The sequence below is a fragment of the Liolophura sinensis genome, chromosome 13 (genome assembly GCF_032854445.1).
Source record: "Liolophura sinensis isolate JHLJ2023 chromosome 13, CUHK_Ljap_v2, whole genome shotgun sequence".
NCBI lineage: Eukaryota > Metazoa > Mollusca > Polyplacophora > Chitonida > Chitonidae > Liolophura > Liolophura sinensis.
The window spans coordinates 15,849,287-15,876,439 of NC_088307.1; the positions used below are offsets into that span (position 1 = coordinate 15,849,287).

Below are 27,153 nucleotides of genomic sequence, written 5' to 3' on the forward strand. Positions count from 1 at the left end.
CGTGAGCTCGGATATCCACTTTGGGAGCTCTGTAAATGTCCTATGTGGTTCTCTGGCCTATAAGTGGCTTTCCGGACTAGTATTGAACGACATTTACAACCGAGAAGTAGTGACTCAGTTTTCATAAGGTTTCTGTATCGGAAACGCACCATTCAGGGATTGTGTACCGGGGGACAGCCGGATGACCTGACATTTATAGGCCACCACAATACGCTGGAAGCGTTTTATCAACTTCATCCGAAAACTTCAGTTCCAGGAGAGGTACACGGCTTGTGGATTACATTCTGTGCACTTTGGATGGAGCACTTGTTGGACTGTAGTTGTATAGGAGTTGAACAGGTGCAGTTATAGAGTTAAATAAATTATCATTATTAGTCATTAATATCATTATTCATTAATAGTTTTAAAAAAAAGGAAACTCACAAGAGTGATGATGATTAAGGTAGAACTTTTGCTGGGATTTCTCCTTTGGACTAGCTCGTATTTGACTGTGGAGACAGCCGATGAGGAAAATACCATTCTGAACAATGTGACCACTCCCTACAGCGTGACCAGTCCGGACGGTGTGATCATTCCTGAGAGTGTGGCCAATAAGAGGGTGTCAGACATCAAGTCACAAGACGAAGTCGACCTAGTCAAGGTACTTCGCATGTCAGTTCATGTTGATACACTAATAAGCATAGCACAATGCAAGATCAAAAATACTACAAAAACTGAGAAGTCGCATATTTGATGTTTCACAATGCTATTTTGTCTACACGCATCCTCAAGATGACAAATAAAACTTGTCAAAAGCGTGTCAAAATATTGAAACGTTCAAATATGCAACTTCTCATTTCCTGAGGATTTCGCATTATACATGTCACATGTACGTTTGTGTTCATAATATAACGCGTCATCGTTTATGTTCCATTCCTCTCAAACCTTTTTCCTTTATGCATGAAACTCGGATAGAAAAAGAATATTTTTATTCATTCATTCCTTTGATTAGGTTTTATGCTACTGGAAATCGAACACACTTTCGAGTTAAACCGGGGTTTGACAAAGTTTCACATCCTCTGTTGAAAATACGTGGCTACAAAAAAAGATCACTTGCTCGTGCGGCCATGTTGGATCTCTGACAACAGAATTTCATGGTCCAGTGCACGCAGAGAAAGACAAAAGCCAGGAGAGACCATGGCATTCTTTTGTGAGAGATCCAACATGGCCGTGAGTGCAAGTCTACGTTGCTTTCTTCCATGTTCATCGATACAATGTTTACAACTCATCATCCTTTTGAGATTGGATCATGATCATGTGATTAAGAAGCCTGTCTTTCAAAGGCCCTAGGACATGACGTGCAGGTTCAATCCCGTATATTGACATGGGATTTGTGGATTCCCGCTCTCTCATTGCGCGTGAAGCCGTGGTGACAATCAGCAGTCGGAGAGAACTGCACAGTCTAACCTTCATTGCAGACGACACGACCTTCACCAGTATGGTGTACATACTTGCCAAAGGTCGACCGGTGGTTTTACCCGGACATGCCGGCTTCTGTCAGTCATAAAATTGACCGCGATCGTATAGTGTCAAACAATAATCAAATAAATAAACAAGTATGTAAATAAATATATAAATCCTATTCGTTTTGACCATTTGATTGTAGTTCTCCGGGGTGTGGTATGAGATCGCACGGAGTCCCTACGCCCTCGAGTATGCCTCTGTGAAGTCGGTGATCAGATACATGAAGCTTGGACAAAACATCCACAGTATGATTGGTCACTACGCCGGATCCATGTAAGTATACGCGAAGTACAGGCCTAAAAATTTAAAGAAGTTGTTTTGGAGAACAAGTTCAATTTATCTCACTGTCGGTGGGTCCTTGATAACAATACTCGGTCAACAACGCTCAAATGGCCGTTTCTTCGTCAGACGTGAGAAAGTCCGTCAGTAAGTTGACAAAAGTCAGTGGTTTACGCCGGGGTGCTCCGGTTTCCTCCACCCATGCATAACGCTGACCGCCATCGTAAAAGTGAAATTTTCTCTGTCACAGACATCTGAACGGCAATGAACTGTCCATCACCATTTTTTTCCGTTTTCTTTGTTTCAGAAACGGAACGTGTCTCCCAGCTTTTAAAGGTCACATTCAAAAAGTTTGTCCCCATGGGCCGGGGAATTTTTTTGCCCGTGGAATAACAATGGAATCCGCGTGGGGTAAGATGTAACGTTTTGTTATAGCACAAGTTAACTCTTCCATCATAATTCATATGTTCCAGGTAAGAAGTAAACAGTCAATTACCATTACCCAACTTTATACTCAGAGATTTTTAAAAATATTTCTGTTATGTGGCCTGAATATTTAATTACCTAATTACCATTACCCAATTTTATACTCATAGATTTTTAAAACTATTTCTGTTATGTGGCGTGAATATTTAATTACCTAATTACCATTACCCAATTTTATACTCAGAGATTTTTAAAACTATTTCTGTTATGTGGCCTGAACTTTTTCAGTAATATGGGTCACAAAATTCTTTGAATTATCATGGTGGAATTTTTTGGATCATACATTTAGCTGATTTCAGTAATTTCACTTTCAATTTCACTTTCCTATCAATAATAATGGTATTTCTTCGTGTACGTTTGTAAAATGTTAATACTATAAAAGATATACAGCAAAGAAATCCAGAGCAGCGATGAGTGTGATAGCTGGCAAATGGTCACATGTAACAGGTCAAATACCGCCTTTTGTCAGAAATAGTGGCAAATTACACGCCCCCTAGCACCTTGGTTTAGGTAGAATTAGGTAAAAAATAAAATGCATTGATGTTAATTGCAATATATTAGACGCCAGTGGTGTAGAATTTCTCAAAATGCTGTATTGTTATCACATTTAATATACAATAACATGAAAACAATGCAAAGGGACCAGGCCTTGGGGATGCTTAGTTTCCTGGTGAAACCAGAATCCTTTAGAAGGACGTTGTCTATTGAAGGTTTTAAAATATGGAATGCTGTTTTAATAAAACTAGAATATATCCACTTGAAGACGCTCGTATTTTATTTACTAGTTAATGGTTTTCATATACCAAATTAACAAAAGTAGATTGACTGAATGGTATTGACGTGATTGGTGAGGGCATGTTGTGCAAGCATCTGGCGCACTACCTTGTGACCTTCCTCTGCCCTGGCGCACTTCCTTGTGACCTTCCTCTGCCCTGGCGCACTACCTTGTGACCTTCCTCTGCCCTGGCGCACTACCTTGGACCTTCCTCTGCACTGGCGTACTACCTTGTGACCTTCCTCTACGAGTCTGTTACCGTACAGAACTAAAGCCATGCGAACTTTTTCTCCAAAAAACGATTTTCATTAATCTCTCCATAGTGTCTTTTTCGCACCATCTCCATTCCTGTTAATATAGCCAGCTTTGATTTTCTTTTTAAAGCAAACACAGATGGGCAAAAAGAATGACCCTCATGGATATGAAAGACTACAGCATGAATCCCAAGCAGTGACGATAGTGTGATTGTTTGCAAATGATCACACCTATTACCGATGAAATACTGCCTCATGTCAAATTACCTATGTTAGGGTTTTATTCTATCTGATGATGTAAATTCTTAGGGCAGTAAGTTACGCGCATAGAAGCACAGCACATTTTACACATCACAGAAACACTACACATTTTACACATCATAGAAACACTGCACATTTTACATATCATAGAAACAATGCACACTTTACACATCAAAGAAACACTACACCTTTTACACATCATAGAAAAACTGCAGATTTTACACATAATAGAAACAATGCATATTTTACACATCATGTAAACAGTGCACATTTAACACATCATAGAAACACTACACATTTTACACATCATAGAAACACTGTACATTTTACACATTAAAGAAACACTATACATTTTACACATCCTAGAAACAATGGACATTTTACACATCCTAGAAACACTGCACATTTAACACATCATATAAACACTACACATTTAACACATCATATAAACACTACACATTTTACACACCACAGAAACAATGCACATTTTACGCATCATAGAAACATTCTACATTTTACACATATAAACACAGCACATTTCACACATCATAGAAACACTACACATTTCACCACGTGCATGTATTATTCTGGTCGATTTGGTTTTCTAGGGTTCACAAAGTTCATTTATACGGATTACAAGACGGCGCTGTTGTACTTTTGTCCTGCCGTGAATGAGGACGGCACGTGCAGGGCGGGTAGAGCAATGGCCTCCGTCTTGGGTAGAGAAAAAACGGTGTCACCGGAAGTGGAACGTTTCCTAAAAGAAACACTGGAAAACAGCACCGGAATTCCCGCAGAAGACTTGGTGGCAGCTGAATACGAAGGTAATACCTATGGCTATGGTGTTTGCTACAATTTTTTCGTTATTTGAGATATCACATTCTGGATAAATTGCAAAAAATATTTTGCAAAATACATAAATGACTAAAACACCATGAGGCACTAAATGAAACCTATGGGTAGTTGAGTGAGTGGGAGGCAAAAACGCTGTGTTTCATGGAATATATTTAAAACGTCTTGTAAATAAAACAGCTGTGATATGCATGTGCACAACCTCTATATATTTGAACGCGGATCGCTTTGTCTTCGGATCGATAGCACAGTTGGTAAAGCGACCACTTCGGGAGGCGGTAGATCCAAGGTCAATCCTGGGTCGGGTCAAACCTAAGACCTTAAAAGAGGAAGTTATAGCTTCCTCGCTTGGCGTTCAGCATTAAGAGGATAGTTCAACTGGGTGGGCGGGACAGCTTACTTGCCTTTGGTAAGTCGTGTTTCGTAAGCGAAGCAGTACTAGGTAAAAGAGTGATGGAAATTCGTCTTGCAACAAGGAGGCACATTACACGTATATACACTCTAAGGACTCCTTCGTCGCTATATGGCTTAAAAATTGTCAAGTACGACGTTAAAGCCCAAGCACTCACTCACTCACGCACTTTGTCTTCTTGGATTCAGGAGGAAAACCAGCATAATTCACCTCAGAGAACGATTTCACGTTGGAAATAATCTGGCGATGTAATCTGGTGTATATCTCCGCTACATATTTGTATTCTATTTATTTTGTGTTTGCATTTACCTTTTGATTATATGTATTATCTGTTGAAAATGAATTTCTGTTACAGATGATTGTTTTCCTGAAATCATGACAGCTATGAAGAGTGATTTAAAAAACGATAGCTGTGTCTTTGATGACTTCCCCGCTCAGAGCGATTTCGACATTGAGAAGGTGGGATTGATTGAAATATACGCTATCAAGACAAAACTATAACGAGTTGACCAAAAAGAAACCATCTTAAACATGCAATTATTCAAAATTTTTCAAACGTAAGACTCGGTTAATGGATATTGGGCAATTTTCATGATTTCGGCATTATATGTAATATAGTTTTAACCAGCAGCAAATTCAAAAGTGCCTGAAAAGTACATTGTCAGAGTGGCATAAAGGGTCAAGAATGTGTAACATTTCAAATTTCTTGCTATTTTAATGCTATTTTTACTTAATGTTGAAATTGTCATGAAACTTGTCATGTATCCATTAAATGATGTTTGTGAAATATTAAAGTGGTTTGAAACATTTTGAATAATTGCGAATTAAAGAATGTTACCGCTTTTCCAAGGCACACTCATACACAAACAATCACAACTGCGTCCGTACGTGAGAAGGTCTGTCAGTAACCTGCGGATGGTCCTGGGTTTCCCCCGGGCTCTGCCTGGTTTCCTCCCACCATAATGCTGGCCGCCGTCGTATAAGTGAAATATTCTTGAGTACGGCGTAAAACACCAATCAAATAAATAAAATAAATAAATATCAAAACTATGTTGTGTTAACATGAATTAGTGAATGAACTGGTCAGTTGTTCGCTCAGTCAATCTTGTCTTTCAGTTCTCAGGCAAGTGGTACCCTATTGCAGCACAAAGGTTCGTGCCTCGCCCAGAGCTGGTGAACAGCCCCCTGTGCTATTACTCTAATGGCGACGGCAGTCTGTCGGTTCATTACGTGACTCTCAGGTACGTATATCGTCAGTATACGGTCTGATATTTCATCGAGTGGAAATATTGATCGTCGAGACAAAATATCAGGCCGTATGCCACACACACGACGAGAAGAACACGAGGCCAGACTGAGCATCTTGGTTGAGCTGACGGTTTTTAACAAATTTTCTAAGGAACCAGTTTTCAGTCCGGAAATTATGTAGCTTGACCTCATGGGTTTCAAAACAGCTCTATATGGGAATAGCGGGCGTTTAATGGTCCCGTGTTTCCAGAAAATCAATCGATGACGCCATTTTTGAATATTTACACAAAATAGAAGTATGCATAAAATAAAGGTTGCTAAAATATATTATATATTCGTCTCATTTTTGGGCATAACATTCTTCTTTTACCTGTAAATCATACTCTTTCTTCTAGAAGATTCATGTATTCTTTACGAAAGAGTAATAGGTACTAATATCCGTATTATGTACTGATAATGAGATACCTGACCAGATGAAAGGATATTTGAAATTGTTTTCATTTATATTCAATTAATGGCTGAGTATTTTACTGATTTGTTATTTTATGTTTTATTGTTGTTTTGTAGACTTATTATAATGTATATGTACTGAATATTCTAGTAATTTATTCATGACAGTAAATTTCGATTTGATGTTTGAAAATAAACTTACGACAATAAAAAGTATGCTTATTGTTGTGTCCAGTGATGGCCAGTGTGAAGCCACCGACCCGTTCATGATTGTTCAGAAATGTCCAGCAGAGAGGCCTGGAGAATTTGTGGTTAACAGAGGCCTGCAGTTTCCAATTAAACAGTTAGCTTTCTGTGAGTGTTTAGAATAACTCTAGACCAGTGACGTCTGATATATATTATCAACATCATTGTCTCTTTTTACCAAATGCTGCTTAAGCCATTGTGATAGGTGGAATTTGCTAATATTTAAGCATTTGTATGAACAGTTTAGAATAAGAATAGAATAACTGAGGTAAATTGACAAGAGGCCAGATTTTACCGGTTACGTGCTATCATTTCCCACCTATCACACTGACATCCAGTAGCTCTTTATATTGACAGTTTTGTTTCAGACGTCTGGAGTGATTTGCAGTGAGTGTCAAATGCTTTTTTTCGTATCAAGCGATCGAGAAATTTACATTTTAACCTATACCCAAATCGTCTTTAAAAGCGTGTTGAATGGCATCGCAATTCGCAAGTCAACGTTCAACTCGCCACAGCCAAAACGCTCACGTGTGTCGATTGTTTGTGGCACATCCATCTTGGAGCTGATAGTCTTTATCCATACAGAATGACAGTACAATGCTGCGATCCTACCTGGTGTGCAAAGTTGCGAGCGATCAATCTGAAATACATTCGGAAGCTCTTCGGAATGGTTTTGAATTATGTGTGAATATGTACGCCAAAACTAATCAACACTTAAACTCATTCCGCGGAGCGATCTAGTAATTTGTTTATTTCCAATGATTTCAGTGGGAATATGATTTCGTTTTATTATATTTATATTTTGTTTTGGGTTCCCGACATTCCACCGCCGTTAATAGCTTCTTCTGTGATGGATTTTACAGACTGCGTGTAACATTCTTCACTATTTGAAACGAGTAGGTTAACAAGTTTGCAAAGAGACAGGGTTTGCCTCCTTGGCTGTCAGGTTTCAGACAATCTTTGACAATGAGATTATTGGCTACTAAAATACTCGTGGACCATCCCAAAATTTACAAGCGTTGGTCTTGAAGTAAAAATTTCCATTTGTGTTCAGCCGATAGTGTCGAGCATGTATATAGAAAGTACATAGAGTAGTTTGTTGGAATGCAGAGAATAAAATATATCCTTTTTTGTTCAGGGAAAAATGTCATTCGTTTGCTTGCATGTCATCGGGTACTGTCTCATGTCTTTCGCATTCTTAAATGGCAAACGTATTTTTCCCTCAGCAAAGTTCAAAATCCTGTACACGGATTACGACGTGGCCCTGGGGGTGGGTTGTGTGGCTGCAGATCGCTCCGGTAGGTGTCTGCCAGAGTATAGTGGGGCCGCCATTTTGAGTAGAAAGACAAAGCTATCGCCAGAAAGGCGAGACTTCCTCAAGAATATCGCGAAAGAGTCGTGTGTGGACCTTGACACTTTCGAGGAAATCAAGCTTGACGGTAGGTATTTACGTCAAAAAGCATCCTTGTGAAAGCATTACACATTAATTGTGTAGCTACAACGGTGCATGCTACATAACTTACCAAACTCCTCTGGAATGAAAGGGTAACCAAGGAATTATCCACGTATTTTTCTCATTGTTCTCTCATTGGACCATTGTTCAGCCCTGCATTTGCGACGACGTTTATTGGACAAACTAGTAACGTTGTATTTAATCATTGCAAGATAGCTATGTTAAATTCAGCTTTGCACCGAGCCATTGCGCTGGAAAAAGGTATATCGTTGTTTTCGTGGCACATACTTATTGCTTCAGCTTAAACATGAGCACGAATACTCCAGTGAACATCCTTTACCAGCCGTTTGTCAAACAGTATACCACTCACCACATTGCCGTAGATCACCTGCTGTTTGTCAAACAGTATACCACTCACCACATTGCCGTACATGACCTGCTGTTTGTCAGACAGTATACTACTCACCACATTGCCGTACATGACCTGCTGTTTGTCAGACAGTATACCACTCACCACATTGCCGTAGATCACCTGCTGTTTGTCAAACAGTATACCACTCACCACATTGCCGTACATGACCTGCTGTTTGTCAGACAGTATAACACTCACCACATTGCCCTACATGTCCTGCTGTTTGTCAGACAGTATACCACTCACCACATTTCCGTACATGACCTGCTGTTTGTCAGACAGTATACCACTCACCACATTGCCGTAAATCACCTGCTGTTTGTTAGACAGTATACCACTCACCACCTTTCCGTAGATCACCTGCTGTTTGTCAAACAGTATACCACTCACCACATTGCCGTAGATCACCTGCTGTTTGTCAAACAGTATACCACTCACCACATTGCCGTACATGACCTGCTGTTTGTCAGACAGTATACCACTCACCACATTGCCCTACATGTTCTGCTGTTTGTCAGACAGTATAACACTCACCACATTGCCGTAGATCACCTGCTGTTTATCAAACAGTATACCACTCACCACATTGCCGTACATGACCTGCTGTTTGTCAGACAGTATACCACTCGCCACATTGCCGTAGATGTCCTGCTGTTTGTCAGACAGTATACCACTCACCACATTGCCGTACATGACCTGCTGTTTGTCAAACAGTATACCACTCACCACATTGCCGTAGATGACCTGCTGTTTGTCAGACAGTATACCACTCGCCACATTGCCGTACATGACCTGCTGTTTGTCAGACAGTATACCACTCACCACATTGCCCTACATGTCCTGCTGTTTGTCAGACAGTATACCACTCACCACATTGCCGTACATGACCTGCTGTTTGTCAGACAGTATAACACTCACCACATTGCCGTAGATCACCTGCTGTTTGTCAAACAGTATACCACTCACCACATTGCCGTACATGACCTGCTGTTTGTCAGACAGTATAACACTCACCACATTGCCCTACATGTTCTGCTGTTTGTCAGACAGTATACCACTCACCACATTGCCGTACATGTCCTGCTGTTTGTCAGACAGTACACCACTCACCACATTGCCGTACATGACCTGCTGTTTGTCAGACAGTATACCACTCACCACATTGCCGTAAATCACCTGCTGTTTGTTAGACAGTATACCACTCACCACCTTTCCGTAGATCACCTGCTGTTTGTCAAACAGTATACCACTCACCACATTGCCGTAGATCACCTGCTGTTTGTCAAACAGTATACCACTCACCACATTGCCGTACATGACCTGCTGTTTGTCAGACAGTATAACACTCACCACATTGCCCTACATGTTCTGCTGTTTGTCAGACAGTATAACACTCACCACATTGCCGTAGATCACCTGCTGTTTGTCAGACAGTATACCACTCACCACATTGCCGTACATGACCTGCTGTTTGTCAAACAGTATACCACTCACCACATTGCCGTACATGACCTGCTGTTTGTCAGACAGTATAACACTCACCACATTGCCCTACATGTCCTGCTGTTTGTCAGACAGTATACCACTCACCACATTTCTGTACATGACCTGCTGTTTGTCAGACAGTATACCACTCACCACATTGCCGTAGATCACCTGCTGTTTGTTAGACAGTATACCACTCACCACCTTTCCGTAGATCACCTGCTGTTTGTCAAACAGTATACCACTCACCACATTGCCGTAGATCACCTGCTGTTTGTCAAACAGTATACCACTCACCACATTGCCGTACATGACCTGCTGTTTGTCAGACAGTATAACACTCACCACATTGCCCTACATGTTCTGCTGTTTGTCAGACAGTATACCACTCACCACATTGCCGTAGATCACCTGCTGTTTATCAAACAGTATACCACTCACCACATTGCCGTACATGACCTGCTGTTTGTCAGACAGTATACCACTCGCCACATTGCCGTAGATGTCCTGCTGTTTGTCAGACAGTATACCACTTACCACATTGCCCTACATGACCTGCTGTTTGTCAAACAGTATACCACTCACCACATTGCCGTAGATGTCCTGCTGTTTGTCAGACAGTATACCACTCACCACATTGCCGTACATGACCTGCTGTTTGTCAGACAGTATACCACTCACCACATTGCCGTAGATGTCCTGCTGTTTGTCAGACAGTATACCACTCACCACATTGCCGTACATGACCTGCTGTTTGTCAGACAGTATACCACTCACCACATTGCCGTACATGACCTGCTGTTTGTCAGACAGTATAACACTCACCACATTGCCGTAGATCACCTGCTGTTTGTCAAACAGTATACCACTCACCACATTGCCGTACATGACCTGCTGTTTGTCAGACAGTATAACACTCACCACATTGCCCTACATGTTCTGCTGTTTGTCAGACAGTATACCACTCACCACATTGCCGTACATGTCCTGCTGTTTGTCAGACAGTATACCACTCACCACATTTCCGTACATGACCTGCTGTTTGTCAGACAGTATACCACTCACCACATTGCCGTAAATCACCTGCTGTTTGTTAGACAGTATACCACTCACCACCTTTCCGTAGATCACCTGCTGTTTGTCAAACAGTATACCACTCACCACATTGCCGTAGATCACCTGCTGTTTGTCAAACAGTATACCACTCACCACATTGCCGTACATGACCTGCTGTTTGTCAGACAGTATAACACTCACCACATTGCCCTACATGTTCTGCTGTTTGTCAGACAGTATAACACTCACCACATTGCCGTAGATCACCTGCTGTTTATCAAACAGTATACCACTCACCACATTGCCGTACATGACCTGCTGTTTGTCAGACAGTATACCACTCGCCACATTGCCGTAGATGTCCTGCTGTTTGTCAGACAGTATACCACTCACCACATTGCCGTACATGACCTGCTGTTTGTCAAACAGTATACCACTCACCACATTGCCGTAGATGTCCTGCTGTTTGTCAGACAGTATACCACTCACCACATTGCCGTACATGACCTGCTGTTTGTCAGACAGTATACCACTCACCACATTGCCGTACATGACCTGCTGTTTGTCAGACAGTATAACACTCACCACATTGCCGTACATGACCTGCTGTTTGTCAAACAGTATACCACTCACCACATTTCCGTACATGACCTGCTGTTTGTCAGACAGTATACCAGTTACCACATTGCCGTAGATGCTGATTTACATCACTCACTTTGCCAATCCTCTTCTACATGTCTGTGTGTTTTATGGGCCACTAATTTGAATTTCGCGTCGATGTGCAGTTTGTGACCAGAGTGTCAACCAGAAGTTGAGGGTTTCAGTGTTCAAATCTGGACAGTTGTCATAGGAGTACATCCAACCATATTAATTTGGCTGATTTTAAGGAGACATTAAAACAAATTGAAGTGTAAAAATATTTGCATTCTTGATTGTTATTTCTGCACATCATGGTTTTTATATCATCGTTATTCTCCAGGTGTGGCCATCTTATCCCGCACAGGTTCACAAAATATTTATTTATTTATGTATTTGAGTGGGGTTTTACGCCGATATCAAGAATATTTCACTTACCGGGAGAGCCCGGGGGAAACCCACGATCATCTGGCCGACCTTTCCACGTAAGGCTGGAGAGAAAGCCAGCATGAGCTGGATTTGAACTCACAGCAACCGCATTGGTGGGAGGCTCCTGGGCCATTGCGTCTAATGTTGGTTGAAGAGAACCTGTAGCCTGCCAATATGGGAAAGTTTGTCAGTAACTTGTCAAAGGTCGGTGGTTTTCCCTTGGCACTCTGATTTACTCCACCCATAAAACTGACCGCCATCGTATTTGCGGAAAATTCTTGAATATAGGGTTAAACAACAATCAAAACATAATAACAATGAAGTCAAGGCATCACCACGTAAATGTAAAAGGTTTCCTTTTAAGAATAGTGACGTCTAATTAATTGAAAGTATCATCGCAGCTTATCTTCCCCCAAATTCCTCTTTCCATATTTCTCTTGTCAGGCTGTCGTGGGTGCATGGTCTAGTTTTGCTCTCTATGCTATAGATCTTTTATTTTATATTTAATGAATAATACTGTATGTCTGAGCGCAGGCCTTTGTAAACGTTTTCTGCTTGTTCTTTTGTTCATTGACAGACGAGAGTGTCGCCTGCGGATGTCCGGACGAGAACAAGGTAAAGTCCACAGATTTGTCGGATGAAGTCGGAACCAAAAACAGCTTCTCAATGTATGATGGCAAGTTTTTGAAAGAAAAGGTAACCCTTTGAACAGTATTTGTCTAATCGATATTTAATTGAAAATCATAATTATTGTAACATCCTCAAATGGTAAGGTTCTATGCTGACAAAACCTTCACAGAAATAAAGGATGTTATGAAAGTAACAATTTATGCCAAATGTATTTTGTCTAAATTGGGAGAAAAGGCGCTCTCTGGGTTATCTGAAAAATATTGTGTTAAATTTAACAGAAAGTCTCTTGTTTGAATGATGCAATTCTTTTATTCCTTTAAATATAGCTAAATACTCTATTACTTTAACGTAAAGCTTGTTTTACACTATCAGTTGAATACGACAAGGTAATACGTTATGATAGCCGAATACATTCTAGCATCACTCAGACAATAGACTTCCGGTTAAAATCAACACACTATTTTTCATATGCATAACATTATGATAAATGCCAAAAAAATGTTTTGGCAATTTTTGCACGATGTTTGGCAGTGTTGCCAAGATACGTAGTGTGATGTTTTCTAATTTTTACTCTATCTTTGGTAAATCATACGACGTAGTGTGATGTTTTCTAATTTTTACTCTATCTTTGGTAAATCATACGACAGGTGTAATCATATTTGATAAAATCTATCTTCAAGGAAAGATATTTCACATAAAGTCACGTTAAGTCACACAAAGAGGTTGAAGTATGTTACTTCTGCTAAAGAAAACTGTCTTAGTAGAATTTTACGTGATCTCGAAACAACACAGTCAGTGGTATTTGGAAATGAGAATCAGACAAGATCATGAGAACATTACATGGATATCCACTTGTTGTTTGTTGTTTGACGTTACTAATAAATAAACAGGAAGTTGTTATCCAAGTAATCTTCTAGTATGACAGTCGATGTTACCAGAGTGCAAAGCTGTCCATGTAATCTTCTCGTATGACAGTCGACGTTACCGGAGTGCAAAGCTGTTAATGTAATCTTCTCGTATGACAGTCAGTGTTACCAGAGTACAAAGTTACCAGTGTAATCTTCTCATATGACAGTCAGTGTTACCAGAGTACAAAATTATCCATGTAATCTTCTCGTGTGACAGTCAGTGTTTCCAGAGTTCAAAGTTATCCATGTAATCATCTCGTATAACAGTCAGTGTTACCAGAGTGCAAAGTTATCAATGTAATCTTCTCGTATGGCAGTCAGTGTTTCCAGAGTACAAATTTATCCATGTAATCTTCTCGTATGACAGTCAGTGTTACCAGAGTGCAAAGTTATCAATGTAATCTTCTCGTATGACAGTCAGTGTTTCCAGGGTACAAACCATATATCATTGGCAAGTCTTAGATCATATTACCCAGGTCACACTCTGATAAGTACATAAGTCTGATGACAACACAGCATTTTCGGTATTTCTAGAGCAATGATTAACATGACTACACTTCTTTTTCTGACTTAACTCCCGCCACTGTCTTAGGGTAGCTTTAAGTTATTATAACCTTGCATAAACACAGCTCTGATTGAGGTAATCTGATGTGAGATTGGATTTCACTCGTTACGTGTGACCTTTTGCCAGTTCTCACACTGTCGTCGCTGCTCTGGTTTTTAACTAACCCGTAATTTTTTGTAAGAGGAAAATAATGAGAAAAAATCTATTTTATTTAACCCACAACTTTTAAAGGCGGGACCGGAGTTTAAAAGTCGGGGTCCCGACTCAATTGACGAATCATAAGAGTTAGGCTTAATAATCTTGGATTATTTTTAATAAAATAAACTCTGGACCAAATAATATACTCATGGATATTCGGTAAGATTCCCACTTATCGCAGCCGTCTTCACACGTGTATGAAAAAAATTAGGGCCTTTTTCCTAGAACGCATAGCCTATACAGCTCGCCTTAGTTCCACCCGGTCTGCCAGCAATCTGCGGATGGTCGTGGGTTACCCCCGGGCTGTGCCCGGTTTCCTCCCACCATAATGCTGACCGCCGTCGTATAAGTGAAATATTCTTGAGTACGGCGTAAAACACCAATCAAATAAATAAATAAAATAAATTAGTTCCACCCTGTCTGGATCAAGAACATGCCTTCGAGTGTAAAGAACCTCACATTTAGCTGTTGCAGATGAAATTGAAAGAAGTCAGTTACATAAGGGCGTGCCTGCATGCTGTCATTTTTATTTTTTATTTTAATTTAATCCATACATGTGTCTTTGAAATCTGTTTATTAATAAGCTGTCTCTTTACTACTGGGAAAGGAATTCCTCGCCCATACGTGTGTACTCGTTTTTCGCTCTTTAAGTGCCTCACTGGTTCTTTATAGATCTATTTATGCTCTATTTATTCAAGTAAAGACATACATGCACATGTAGATTTTTAAACAGATTGAAAATTGTAGACAATCAGACCCATTGTAATAGTTCCTGAATTAAAGTTGTTGTTCTCATGCTTAGACCCTAGTCAAAATATGTAGTTATAAGTGTGAGCCGTTCGTCTGTGGCTGCCATATTGGCTGATTGACGGCACACGACCTGTGATTGGCCAACTGAGGGGAAATTTCGCTCTGCCACCTTTACGGCTCTGTAGGTTGTACTCTGCATGCTGTAGCTTTTTTATGTGTATGCTCCATCGATGTGCTTTGACGTCAACTCCTCCATCAACTATTCATATACGCTTGATGTTTTCTTGTAGTTTCTGGGAACTTGGTACGATGTTGCCAGCACACCTGAGTTAGCGGCTTCGTTCATGGTGGGGTTTAATTCCTTCATCTCTTACAACTACCTGGGTGTCCACGGCTCACTACAATCCACCAGGGTCATGGCTAAGTGTGTGCACCATGTCTTATTAATAAACATGGATTTAAATTGTGGAAGAAACAAACACATCAACCCACAGACTGATAAATCTTTTCAAACATAACCTTTTACGCCTTATACACTTTTAACTGCAATTTACTTACGTTTGAAGGCTGAAAATTTCTTTCAAAATTGAATTCTGGCGTCACGGCCTGCTTGATGTAAGGTTGGTGAGAGATAAGACGTTTTGGACACTTTTTTTCCAAATTAAATCGGCAAAAGTTTAAATGACGTGTTCTTCCAAGTTCACTCGACTAACGGAAAAGACAGCTTAAACCAGATAGACTGAAGAAACTATATCTAGGAGTACATTTGCCAATATTTTCATTGCAAATGGAACTAGATGCATTCAGATGTTTAAATTCTGAGGTGCAAGGACCATACTGCCAGTAGCGGGGGCTATGGCGTAACCTAACATTATTGTTCTTTATGTTCACATACGGCGGAAATTTTGTGAACATTGTTCAAATGATTTTTTACTCGTATTTCAACATCAAAAGATGGAGAAACGTTATTGTAACGTCAGAGTAGGGCGAACTAAACACTCACCATCGCGTTCATTAAAAATAATAGAATTCAGACATTTGAATGCATTTTAATCTCCTTTACAAAATGTAACAAAAAATATAAAAATAAATGAAAGTATTTTCACTCATAGTTTTCAAATGCCCGCCTGATGAACATTACTTCACTTTTTAACTCTAGTTGATTTTAAGGTCGAAATACCTCAGTCCCACTGTCTGTAAAGGTCTGGTTACGGACATTGCCTGTGTTTTCTCTCTTTACCTTTTAACGAAGATCTCAGTCTGGTATAGTGGCTTTATTAAATTGGCTTTATTATATTGGCTTTATTACCTTTAAACCAGGAACGGCACGTGTCTGCCTCCATGGTTGGCCGTCTCAGAATCAGTATGTGAGAAAGAGAAACACGGAGTTATGGAATTCAGCATCCCTCTTAAGACTTCATGGTGTAAGTAAGATGTAAATATTGAGTACCTAAATGTTTTTTTTATTTTGTGTGTACTTATGTAGGTTAAATCATTATGTAAATGATGTCAGTTGTTCCAAAGATGCCGAGGCACGGCGTTTGAATACAAATCAGATAAATAAAACAAATAGCTAAGTGGTTATATTATTTATTAGAAATCAGTGGTGATATCATTTATTATAAGCTCTTCCGCTAATATTTTCCCTCGGCTTTGCCTCGGAAAAATATTATGGACCTCAGCCAAATATCTACCCTAATTTTCGGAATTTGATTTTTGCTGAAACTTAAATAATTTAAATGCTTACGATTGGTTAAACCTTTACGTGTCATGAAGTGAGCATTATTCATTTATTTATTTTTGAGGTTTGGTGTATGATACCATACTCGAGAATTTTTAACTTGCAAGACGTTGATTACACCACCGCCCTTAATCAGATAATTAAAAAAATATCTGACTGGAAGCTGCAGTCGGAACAGTTTCTTGCGAATGGTCGTGGCTTTCCGCCGCGCTCTGTTCAGCTTACTCCCACCATAATGCTGACCGCAGCTGTAAAGGTGATATATTCTCGAGTACGGTGTAAAACACCAATCAAACAAATCTACGACGGAATTGAGACCTGTAGCACTGACAAGAGTAGAATGTTGCGTACTAAATTAAATGCCGGTAATGAAAGTCCTATGTGGGTCGGAAGCGTCTTCCAACCCCTTACAACCAGAGAAAGTTTCCAGGAATATGATTGCTAAATACTTGGTCTTTTTCAATGTAAATTAATCTGGTAATTATCAGTGTTTTAGTGTTAAAATGATACAGCATATAAGAAATGTGAAATATGAGTGCCAACAACTTAAATGTGAAATATGAGTCCCATCAATTTAGATGTGAAATATGAGTGCCAGCAACTTAGATGTGAAATATGAGTGCCAGCCATTCAGATGTGAAACATGAGTTCCAGCAATTCAGATGTGAAATATGAGTTCCAGTAATTTAAAATGCTGTGTAATGAACGACCGCAAAATACAAGACAAGGTTAGATAATATATCATTTTTAACTTTTGTTGTGTGGAACACACTTAAAAGTGTTTAATTCGATATAAAATACCGTAAGATAGTATAAAATATAGGTTTTGAAAGCATTTTAGAAAGTGTGAATCTAACATTTTGTAATGTGTTAAATGCAGAGAGTGTGGATTTAATACGTTAGAGAATGTTGACCGAACATTGAATTGCTTTCACTCCTCCTGCAATCTCAAAATGCTTCATATAACTTTTCAGTTTTAAGATTCATTGAATAGATATTCAGTATATCACATATTCATGCATTTCAGATATGTCCCGAATTATCCATATAGACGACGTAGTGGCTATAGGCGTGGGCTGTATGTACCTGAAGAGCTGTACAACTGTGGACGAGACGAATCTGCGCGTTGCAGCGCGAAAACCCGGATGGGATGACGTGATTCAAACCCGTGTCCGCTCCATCTTGGAAGGGCTAGGACTTAATGCCACTAACCTTGTTCCGACTGAGTTTGAAGGTACTTTTTCAATAATATTCCATGCCTCGAGATTTATTTATTTATTTGGTGTTTTACGCCGTGCTTACGAATATTTCACTTATACCACGGCGGCCAGCATTATCGTGGGAGGAAAACGAGTATAGCCCGTGGAAACTTACAACCATCCGCAGGTTGCTGGCAGACCTTACCACGTACTGGCCGGACCATGCTTCGAGAAAAAATTTCATAAAGTACACGAATGGACGTCAAACAGTGATTTTCTTTGCATTTCATGGCCGTGGCTTATAGCAATTTGGGTCTTCACTGTGTAGCTTTTTGTTTAAATTATTTCTGCCTCTGATGTAAAGTTTTGTGATCGAATGGAAGTGTATTACTCATGAACAAGGAGCAGTTCAGCGCACATTGAGTCGCCAATACAAAGGAAACTTGTAATGCATCTGTGCCACTGACGACAGAATATTGGCACTTTATCATTCAGTCGTTCACAAAACAGGCACAAATAAGGAGATTTAAGGCTTTTTGTTAAACTTTTGTCAAGATTGAAAGTCAGTGTACAGTAAAGTGCTTGTTAACAAAACAGTTTCCGCTGACGAGTTTATTCTTGGATCAGATGTGTTCTGTATATTGCTGAAAGAAGTTTTCTGTGGTAGTCACACTAATGTCACCACTATCTCTTAACTATATCTTCGAAACGCGCAACTGAGATATATGTTTGGATTAACCACAACGTATGAACTAGCATGGCACACGATTTTAATACTTGTTTAATTCATGTGAGGGGGCCTCCGTGGCTCAGTCGGTTAGCGGGCTAGCGCAACGTAAGGACCCAGGAGCCTCTCACCAACGCGGTCGCTGTGAGTTCAAGTCCAGTTCATGCTGGCTTCCTCTCCGGTCGTAAGTGGGAAGGTGTGGCAGCAACCAGCGGATGGTCGTGGGTTTCCCCCCGGGCTCTGCCCGGTTTCCTCCCACCATAAGTGAAATATTCTTGAGTACGGCGTAAAACACCAATCAAATAAATAAATAATTCATGCGCCTAGAACATTCAGTTCTTAACGTCTTTCTGTCATTATTGAAAACTGTTGACTGCTCCTCTTTCTCAGTAGTATGTTTCGGTCAGTACCGTTTATTCTTGCTCTTGAAAAGCCCATATGGCGTAAAACTCCCAGTGGATATATCATTAGCGGGCCAATTCCCTTTCTAATTCACTGAAACCAAGGTTGCAACATTAACATTTATTAAGAGCTACGCTTGAAGATTACTATAAGGTTATTGTGGCAGAATAACTAAAAAAGAGGAACAAAAAAACAACACGTCATGTATTATTTTACGATTTCCTGGCAATATCTAATACACTCTTGTTGTTTCAGTCGATTGTTCCAGGCACATACTGGATAAGCCAAATTCCATGGACTCCCATTCATGTGAAACAAAGAACTTCCCAGTCCACGAAAACTTTACCTTGCAAAACGTAAGGCCTGTGTGTTTTTCTGATGTCATTTCAGGTGTTAAAGCTGCGTACGAATTGCGCAGATGTATTCCTAACGTGCTGACGCGTTTTTCCCGAGCTCTGTCCGGTTTCCTCCCGTGCCTCGTAATGCTGACCGCCGTGGTATAAGTGAGGCACGAAACGCCTATTAAATACTGTTCCGTATACGGCATTTCTAAAAAACATATTGGTCCACTGGATGACATCCAAAGGGGAGAGTGGTTAGCTACATGAACGTATAAACATTGACCGGTTTTGCTCCCATACTGCAAGAGTTAACCTGCGACAAACACCGTTCATTTGTCATGACTACTCTGCACAGCACTATTGGTCGGGAAATTATTCAGAAAGAGTACACATATCTGCTGTTCCTTCAGGACGTTTAGGTGCGTTGTATGCACGTACCGTATATAAAACGGCCACTTTCACTTTCTGAAGGAGGGGGGGAGGAGTAATCTGAGAATTGTACCTAAAGCTCAGCCTACAGGAGAGCTTACGACGCAACTCAGTTGCCAACTGACAGACTCAAAGACTATATACACGCAACACCTGGAGCCAACGAACACATTCTAAAATTGAGATGGACCTACTGTCTCTGTTGAGATTACTTCTCTAATAGACTTGGGCGCCATACTTTTTACAACAAGGACGTCGAAAGCGAGGCTCGTGCTTTACGTCACCTGATTTGAGATGACTACTTTCACCGTATGTAAACAACTGTGCATGATGGCGAACGTACCGAACTGTTGAGCAGCGCGCTATTTACAGACATTCTTGGGTATTATTATCCTCAACGTCCGAGCTCAAGCTGGACCATAGCAATTTAATTATATTTACACACTTTCCACTTGAATTTGGCAGAAGAGAATTCAAAGGCGATAAAACAATAGTTATCGCGAGTTCTTCACTGTGTTCTCGTCGCTGGATGACCCAAGGCATAAACTGATACACAAGACTTTTACCATACCCAGTCGATTAGACTGCAATGACATCTCTTTTCTCACACAGAGCGTCCGCTTCGGGACCGGTAGATCCAGGATCAATCCTTGATCGAGTCACACCTAAGACTTTAAAACTTCCTCGCTTGGCGTTCAGCATGAAGGGGATAGTGCAACGACTGGTTGACCCATATCAGTATAATGGCTCGGGCGGGGCGGCTTACTTGCCTTCGGTAAGTCGTCTCAGTGAAGCAGCACTGAATAAAAGAGCGGTGGAAATCCGTCCTGCTACAAGGAGGCACATTACACGTACATGCACCCTAAGGATTCCTTCGTCGTCATATGACTGAAAAATTGTTGAGCACGACGTTAAACCCCAAGCACTCACTCACTCTTTTCTCACATGCCGCGCGAAGAGCGGTGACCTGCTTTGCCTTTAACTCTACAGAAACGCCACCATTTTTATTGTGAATGTTTTTAATTCCTTGAGATGCAGATATTTGCTTGATTTTATACCACAGATACAGATTTAGACTCAAGGAATCTGAAAATACTTATTTGAATATCTGATACTCCTCTATCAACAATTATCCCCAAATTTTGCATTTTATATTTGCATTGACAATTTAATTGGGTCTTAGCGTCCTTGTATATCAAGCTTACATGAGCCACAGTTGTGTACGCCAAAGAACGACACGACTCAACTGGAATCGTTACTTGTAAGTCGTTTGGTCATAGGCGACTGGGAACAACTGCGTACGGCCATTCGCGTGTGAAGCTCACGTATACAAATGTCAAGCTTTATATACGAGACGGCTGTATAGGCGCCTTTGTGAGCAGCTTTATATAGAGCCTGTTCTGTTTCTGTCTTTCCCTGGGGAGCGGGTTGTGGCAGGGTGCTTAGGCACTTAATTCTCGTCAGTGTCTACCACACCTATGCGAGTTAAATCCTGTCCTTAGACAGTGACGTTGTTTGTGCTCCGGTCTCTCACTGTGCGTTTGTGATAGCAAGCGGTCGGCGACGCTTTTGCGATCGTTTTTTTAGTTTAATGTTAGATAAAAAGGACTTTGGTTTTCCACCAATAATGTGCGTATCTGAATATCACGTGTGGAAAAATTTGTCAGTAACTTGCCGGAGGGCCGTGGTTTATTCTTTGCGTTCTGATTTCCTCCACCCTTGAAACTGACGACCATCGTGCAGATGAAAACTTCTTGAGTACAGCGTTAAACAACAAGCAAATAAATCGTTATATATCTTACAGATAGCCGGCAGCTGGCATGTTCTGTCACATTTCTCCCATCTGAACAACTCCGTGGCCCGTCTGGGATCAGGTGTGGTACACTACAGGGAAAATAACGGCTCCATAGACGCCTTTGTCACCGGCACCAGCGAGTAAGTTAATTCGGCGGGAAATTCATGTAAGGCGACATCACGCTTTATAGAGCGAGATTTGCCAGATATCAGAATGACTTGTCCTCACGGGTCGATATTATTAGGTTTAGATAATTCACGTGATTTCCCATGAAATAGATCCCGTTAACACAGATGTTCAAGCTTTTAACTGGTCTTTTAATTGGTAAAACCAATTGAGAAAACCCCGGGCTCTGTCCCGTTTCCTCCAAAAACAACGGCCATTACATTACAATTTAGATAAATGTTTTCGGGGCTTCCGCTTGGAAAACATTCCACATGTTTATCTTTATCTAGACATTGGCGGCCATCAAATTTTTTTCATATTTTGCGTCAGTTTTGATGTGCTGGTGTTTATTGTTAAAGTGGCTGTCTGTTCTGTCATTGTTGTTTCATTTAAGACTTGCTCCACTGCAGAAAAATAAAACAATGAAATATCTTTCTAACATATCCTACTTCCAGGACAGGCAGATGTCTGCCCTTGCTTAGATTCCAGGTACACCCAAGGTGTCCGCAGGAGGATGGAGGGCAGATGTGGACTGAGGAAATACAGAGTGTATTCCAAGAGGGAGCGCCACTAACACTCTCAGGTTAGATAACTCGTTTCGGTCATACATATGTGGGCTTGTCTCTCTGAAAAATTGCCAAAAATGGAAAGCGTTTTAAATATTGAATATTGAACTTGGGGCAATGGTCATTTATATTGGTCAAGAATGAAAGATGAAGTACTGGTCGACCCGATGTCACTGTAATATGACTGAGTGGATCTTTGTATCTGGTGTCTTCGGCATGGCGTTCCAGTGAGGCATGCAGCACTACAAATATGTGTTCATTCGGTCTGGCCTGCTACAAGGAGACACCGATATGGTGCTGAAAGCAACCTCAGTTGCTCAATAAAGAGTACCAGTTTGTTCTGAACCATGAAGTATCTTCACAACAAGTCCTTGATTGGCGAGGTATATAGTATGTCGTTATGAGATTCCACTAAGTCGGCTGCAGCCTTTTGTTAAGAGATTTGTTAGATACATAGTGAGGAGCGGTTTCCTCTACTCATGTATAGGCAATGTATAAACACGTTAATTTATGAAATAGGCTTATGTGGAAATATTTCATGTTTCTTCAAACATTATTTCAAACTCAATTTGACAAAGTGCTTCATTTTAGGTAATTTGAACCGACCGTACTACATGTCTGAATCCTGCTCCCATTGCATGACCTCAAGTCTCATGTGCGGGAAGTTTGTGGCCTTTGTCTACTGTAAATCTGATTAATTAGCTTCTCGTGGAGCAATCCATTTAGCTCGGTGAATATCACTAATCCAGTGCTGGTCTGATGTGCAATGATTTGTCACTTTTTCACATAGCTACCTGGAAGGTCATCTACGTGGACGAAGAGAGCGCCGTGGTCTATAACTGTCAACAGGAGACATTAGACGGCGACTGTGACATAGACAACACCAGGATATCCGTTATGACGAAGGACTTTGACATCTCGGCGGAAAAGCGGGACTTTCTACTACAGCAGGTCTCTAAGACATGTGTTGATGTTGTCAACTTATGGAATATGACAACAACAACACCAGGTTAGTCAACATACTCGACAGGTGTTATGTCTTACAGTTTCTTATCAACAGATCTGCACCATACGGGCTCTTTACAGCTTTGCCACGTTTTCATTTATTATATCCTCCTTTTCCCCTCTTAAACGGGAGCATATTAGAAAGAAATTTGTTTTACTGAGGAAGTATGTAAGTTTGGTTGAGCTGAGATTTGACGCCCAGGGAACGTTGCATGCTGTAGGGATTGCACTCTCTACACCATTACTGGTAACTGCCACCAAGGCCAGGCTAATCGACTTAAATTCGTTATACAGAGCGTTCACACAGTAGCGGTTGTCGTTTTGGCTCGTTGATACCCACTGTTCAAAAAGAAATAAATGCTATTTCAAACGATGCGCTTTTCAGGGAGCGAGTGCCAGATATTGAAAGCAAGAATTAGACATTTTTATGACTTCATATAGAAAATAAGATTAGTTTCCATCGCTAGACTTCTCACGCAGATTCCCAACAAAGCGAAATTTGTGCCGAGAAACAAAGTTTAGCTATGTTATAATGAAATAACCCGGGAGAAATAACTTACAGCCTCCAGCCAATATTGGTGCCATATTTTTAGCCTTTCTCTACGATTCATGTCATATTCTTAGCCGGTAACCATGATTATTCCATATGTTTAGCCTGTAGCTGAGATTCATGTCATATCCTTAACCTGTAACAGAGATTTATGCCATATTCTTAACCTGTAGTTCAGACTCATGCATATTCTTAGCCTATAGCTGAGATTAATGTCATGTGTTTAGCTTTTAGCTGAGAATATTGCCATTTTGTTAGCCTGAAGCTGAGATTCATGCTATATTTCCCCCGGAGCATCATACTACCGACGATTCAATGGCAGTGACATTCGCTAATGTAGTTTTGGAGTATTTCAGTTTTTTATTCGCAATAAAAAAGTCGCAATTATTACAATTTCATTCTAGTTGCTCCTTTCCATTTCTTTTCAGATGAGTGTTTATCCGTTTTGGACGAGGCATTGGAAAACTTGGAGTAACGTTACCACCGATTGTCTACTCTTGATTGAATTTGCGCTCTTGTATATTCCATTCACGTATTGGCTGATTCCAAACGTTGAGGAAAAACGAACATTACTTTTATTTTACAGAATTCGTCTGTTGTACAAATATATGTATATTGCAGTTTTGACAATATGATTAATAAATAATCGTTGTAATTTTGAGTTATTTTTGTGTATAAAAGGAGTCAGTCATCAGTTGGAACAATAGAAAGAAGCCAGTTTCTGACAACTTGGATTCTGCTAGATTTTGTTAGAGCTGTAGGAAGGTAAATAAATTTAACTCTGATAGGACAGTGAATCCCATTTGTGCCTAGTGTCTTTCCATTACGTATACATTCCCACAACCTATACGAAATTTCGAGTGTACGCCGTGGGGATATATGAAAATATGAACTGTGAAATGAGAGAGAGTAAGTAGGTGATAGTCCAAAAACACTAGCCGGTATTGATTTCGACAAATATCAACGAAATGATGTTAGTTTACTGATTACACAAGTAAAAATATGTCATACCGAAGAAAAAAACAAAGGAACGAATCTGAAATTGTAAGGCGGAGGACTAGGTTTGGTGGAAAATAGCCAAACGGTATCCTCAAAAACGATTCAATTAGCTCAGACAGATTCCCGCCAACTGTTGTCCATTGTGGTATGATATTACACCTAATAATAAGTACGTACGCTGAACAGTTATTTTGCTGAACTATGTTGTGTAATTAAAACTGGAATACCACGATTCCTGGAAATTCCTGAATGTTACAACCTTTCTGAAATCGTTACTATATCAGATGGAATAATAGATACTAAGTAATATAGACACATTGAAATCGTTAGGTAAGTTCTTGAGAGGGTCGTTTTTAAACACGTATTTCGTCAATTTCAAAGCGATATTTCGCAATACTGGCACGGCTTTCTCCCATCCTGTCCAACTGTTAGACACCTTATAGACATATTTTGGCATTTTTAGATCCGGGTAAAGAGATACACTTTCTCTTCTTCGATTTTTTCATGGCGTTTGGCAGAGTCTGGCATCAAAGCTTACTGTCAAGGTTGAAGTCCAATAGATTAGAAACCTAGAAATCTGCCAAACAGATCACAACGTGTTGTTTTCAGTTAAGAACTATCACAACTACACAGGTTACATGATGCAGTACTAGAAGGTTCAGTCCTCCCCACCTGCTATTTTTATTGCCTTGTAACCAATTGCTTGTGGGATCAACAACATACGTCTTTTTTCAGACGACACGTGTCTTTACGTGATGTCTCTTGATCTTTTCAGCATGATCTACGAATGGTTGAAAAAGTGGCTTGTCAAATTAACTCCGGATAAGACAAACGCTCTTCTTGTGACCAGACCCAGCGACTCTAGTGGTATTGTGGACTTTAGATCCACTTCAGTGAATATCTTGCCTTCACATAATGTATAATAAAGTTTAGAAATGGTGCGCGGAAATATTATGTGAACGACATGTGTACTTCAAATAGTAAGTCAACAAGTCTCCATGTTTCCTCGCCCCCCTCCCAATCTTTTTTACTACGCCCACCCAAGCGTGATTGCAATTCTTCGTGCTTAAATATCAAACAAACGTTCTGTAATTCTGCGTCAAAGAGGTTTTCCCCCAAAGCTTTTAAAATAGATGTTATTGTTGTGACTGAAATTTCCCGCAGCCGCATGCTGGACTTTGAATCATGCACGGAGTCGTGCACACTTTGTCGTGTTTAGAACCCCATACCATTCACAAGCGTTCTAGCGTGAACCATTTGTTATAACGGCCGTTTGTCACCTTTGTGTCATCATTCCACTCAGCACGCTTAAAACAGGATATAATTGACGTTACCCTCTTTGAGGTTGTCTATCTTTTCTTGTGCGTGGTGAGTCAAAGCAGGACATAAGCGATATTATGTTCTTTGAGGTGGCTTATGCGTTACTGTCCACACATACATGTGACCAAGAACCATATGCCTTATGCCGATGTTAGTTTCGAGACATGAGGAATTAAGACAGTAGGGACAATACCACGAGAGATTAAATTGAAAACGTGTGAGAGGATCACAAACTTTCTGATTTGTTAATGCTTGGGTAAGAGTGATAAATGATCGCACGTGACAAAATCGGAAATGTGTCACGACGGTGTGGGATATTTGTTGGTTATTTACGGAATTATGAGGGGAAATTCACCGGAAACTACTAAGGTGTACGCATGTATATATAAACGGTATACACATCGGCCAGTTTAACAGAGCAGTCACAGCTTTCTGGACTGCAGAACAGGTATGTATATCTCAATGCACTATACTGAAATGTGTAGGTTTAGCGACAATATTACTAAACAGTTCATGTTGAAGTCATACTTATAACATATATAACTGGCTCTTTAAAGACAGTCGACCAGCATATGTGTCGTGTCTTGTTTTATGGAATTCCTTCAATTCTCTTAATTTCAAAGTTT

The 27,153-nt window shown here is 40.3% G+C and overlaps 1 protein-coding gene across 1 annotated transcript; it reads left to right on the plus strand.

The window, feature by feature from the left end:
- LOC135480675 (uncharacterized) lies at window positions 1–25,383 on the plus strand. Its single transcript, XM_064760572.1, has 17 exons — window positions 1–640; window positions 1,646–1,776; window positions 2,090–2,193; window positions 4,167–4,382; window positions 5,178–5,281; window positions 5,939–6,063; window positions 6,756–6,874; window positions 7,993–8,205; window positions 12,815–12,933; window positions 15,579–15,712; window positions 16,609–16,712; window positions 18,057–18,263; window positions 19,613–19,713; window positions 21,932–22,062; window positions 22,543–22,670; window positions 23,444–23,662; window positions 24,637–25,383. The coding sequence occupies exons 1-17, from the start codon at window positions 431–433 to the stop codon at window positions 24,681–24,683; spliced, it is 2,412 nt and encodes an 803-aa protein (XP_064616642.1). The 5' UTR covers window positions 1–430; the 3' UTR covers window positions 24,684–25,383.
- Window positions 25,384–27,153: the final 1,770 nt, after the last annotated feature.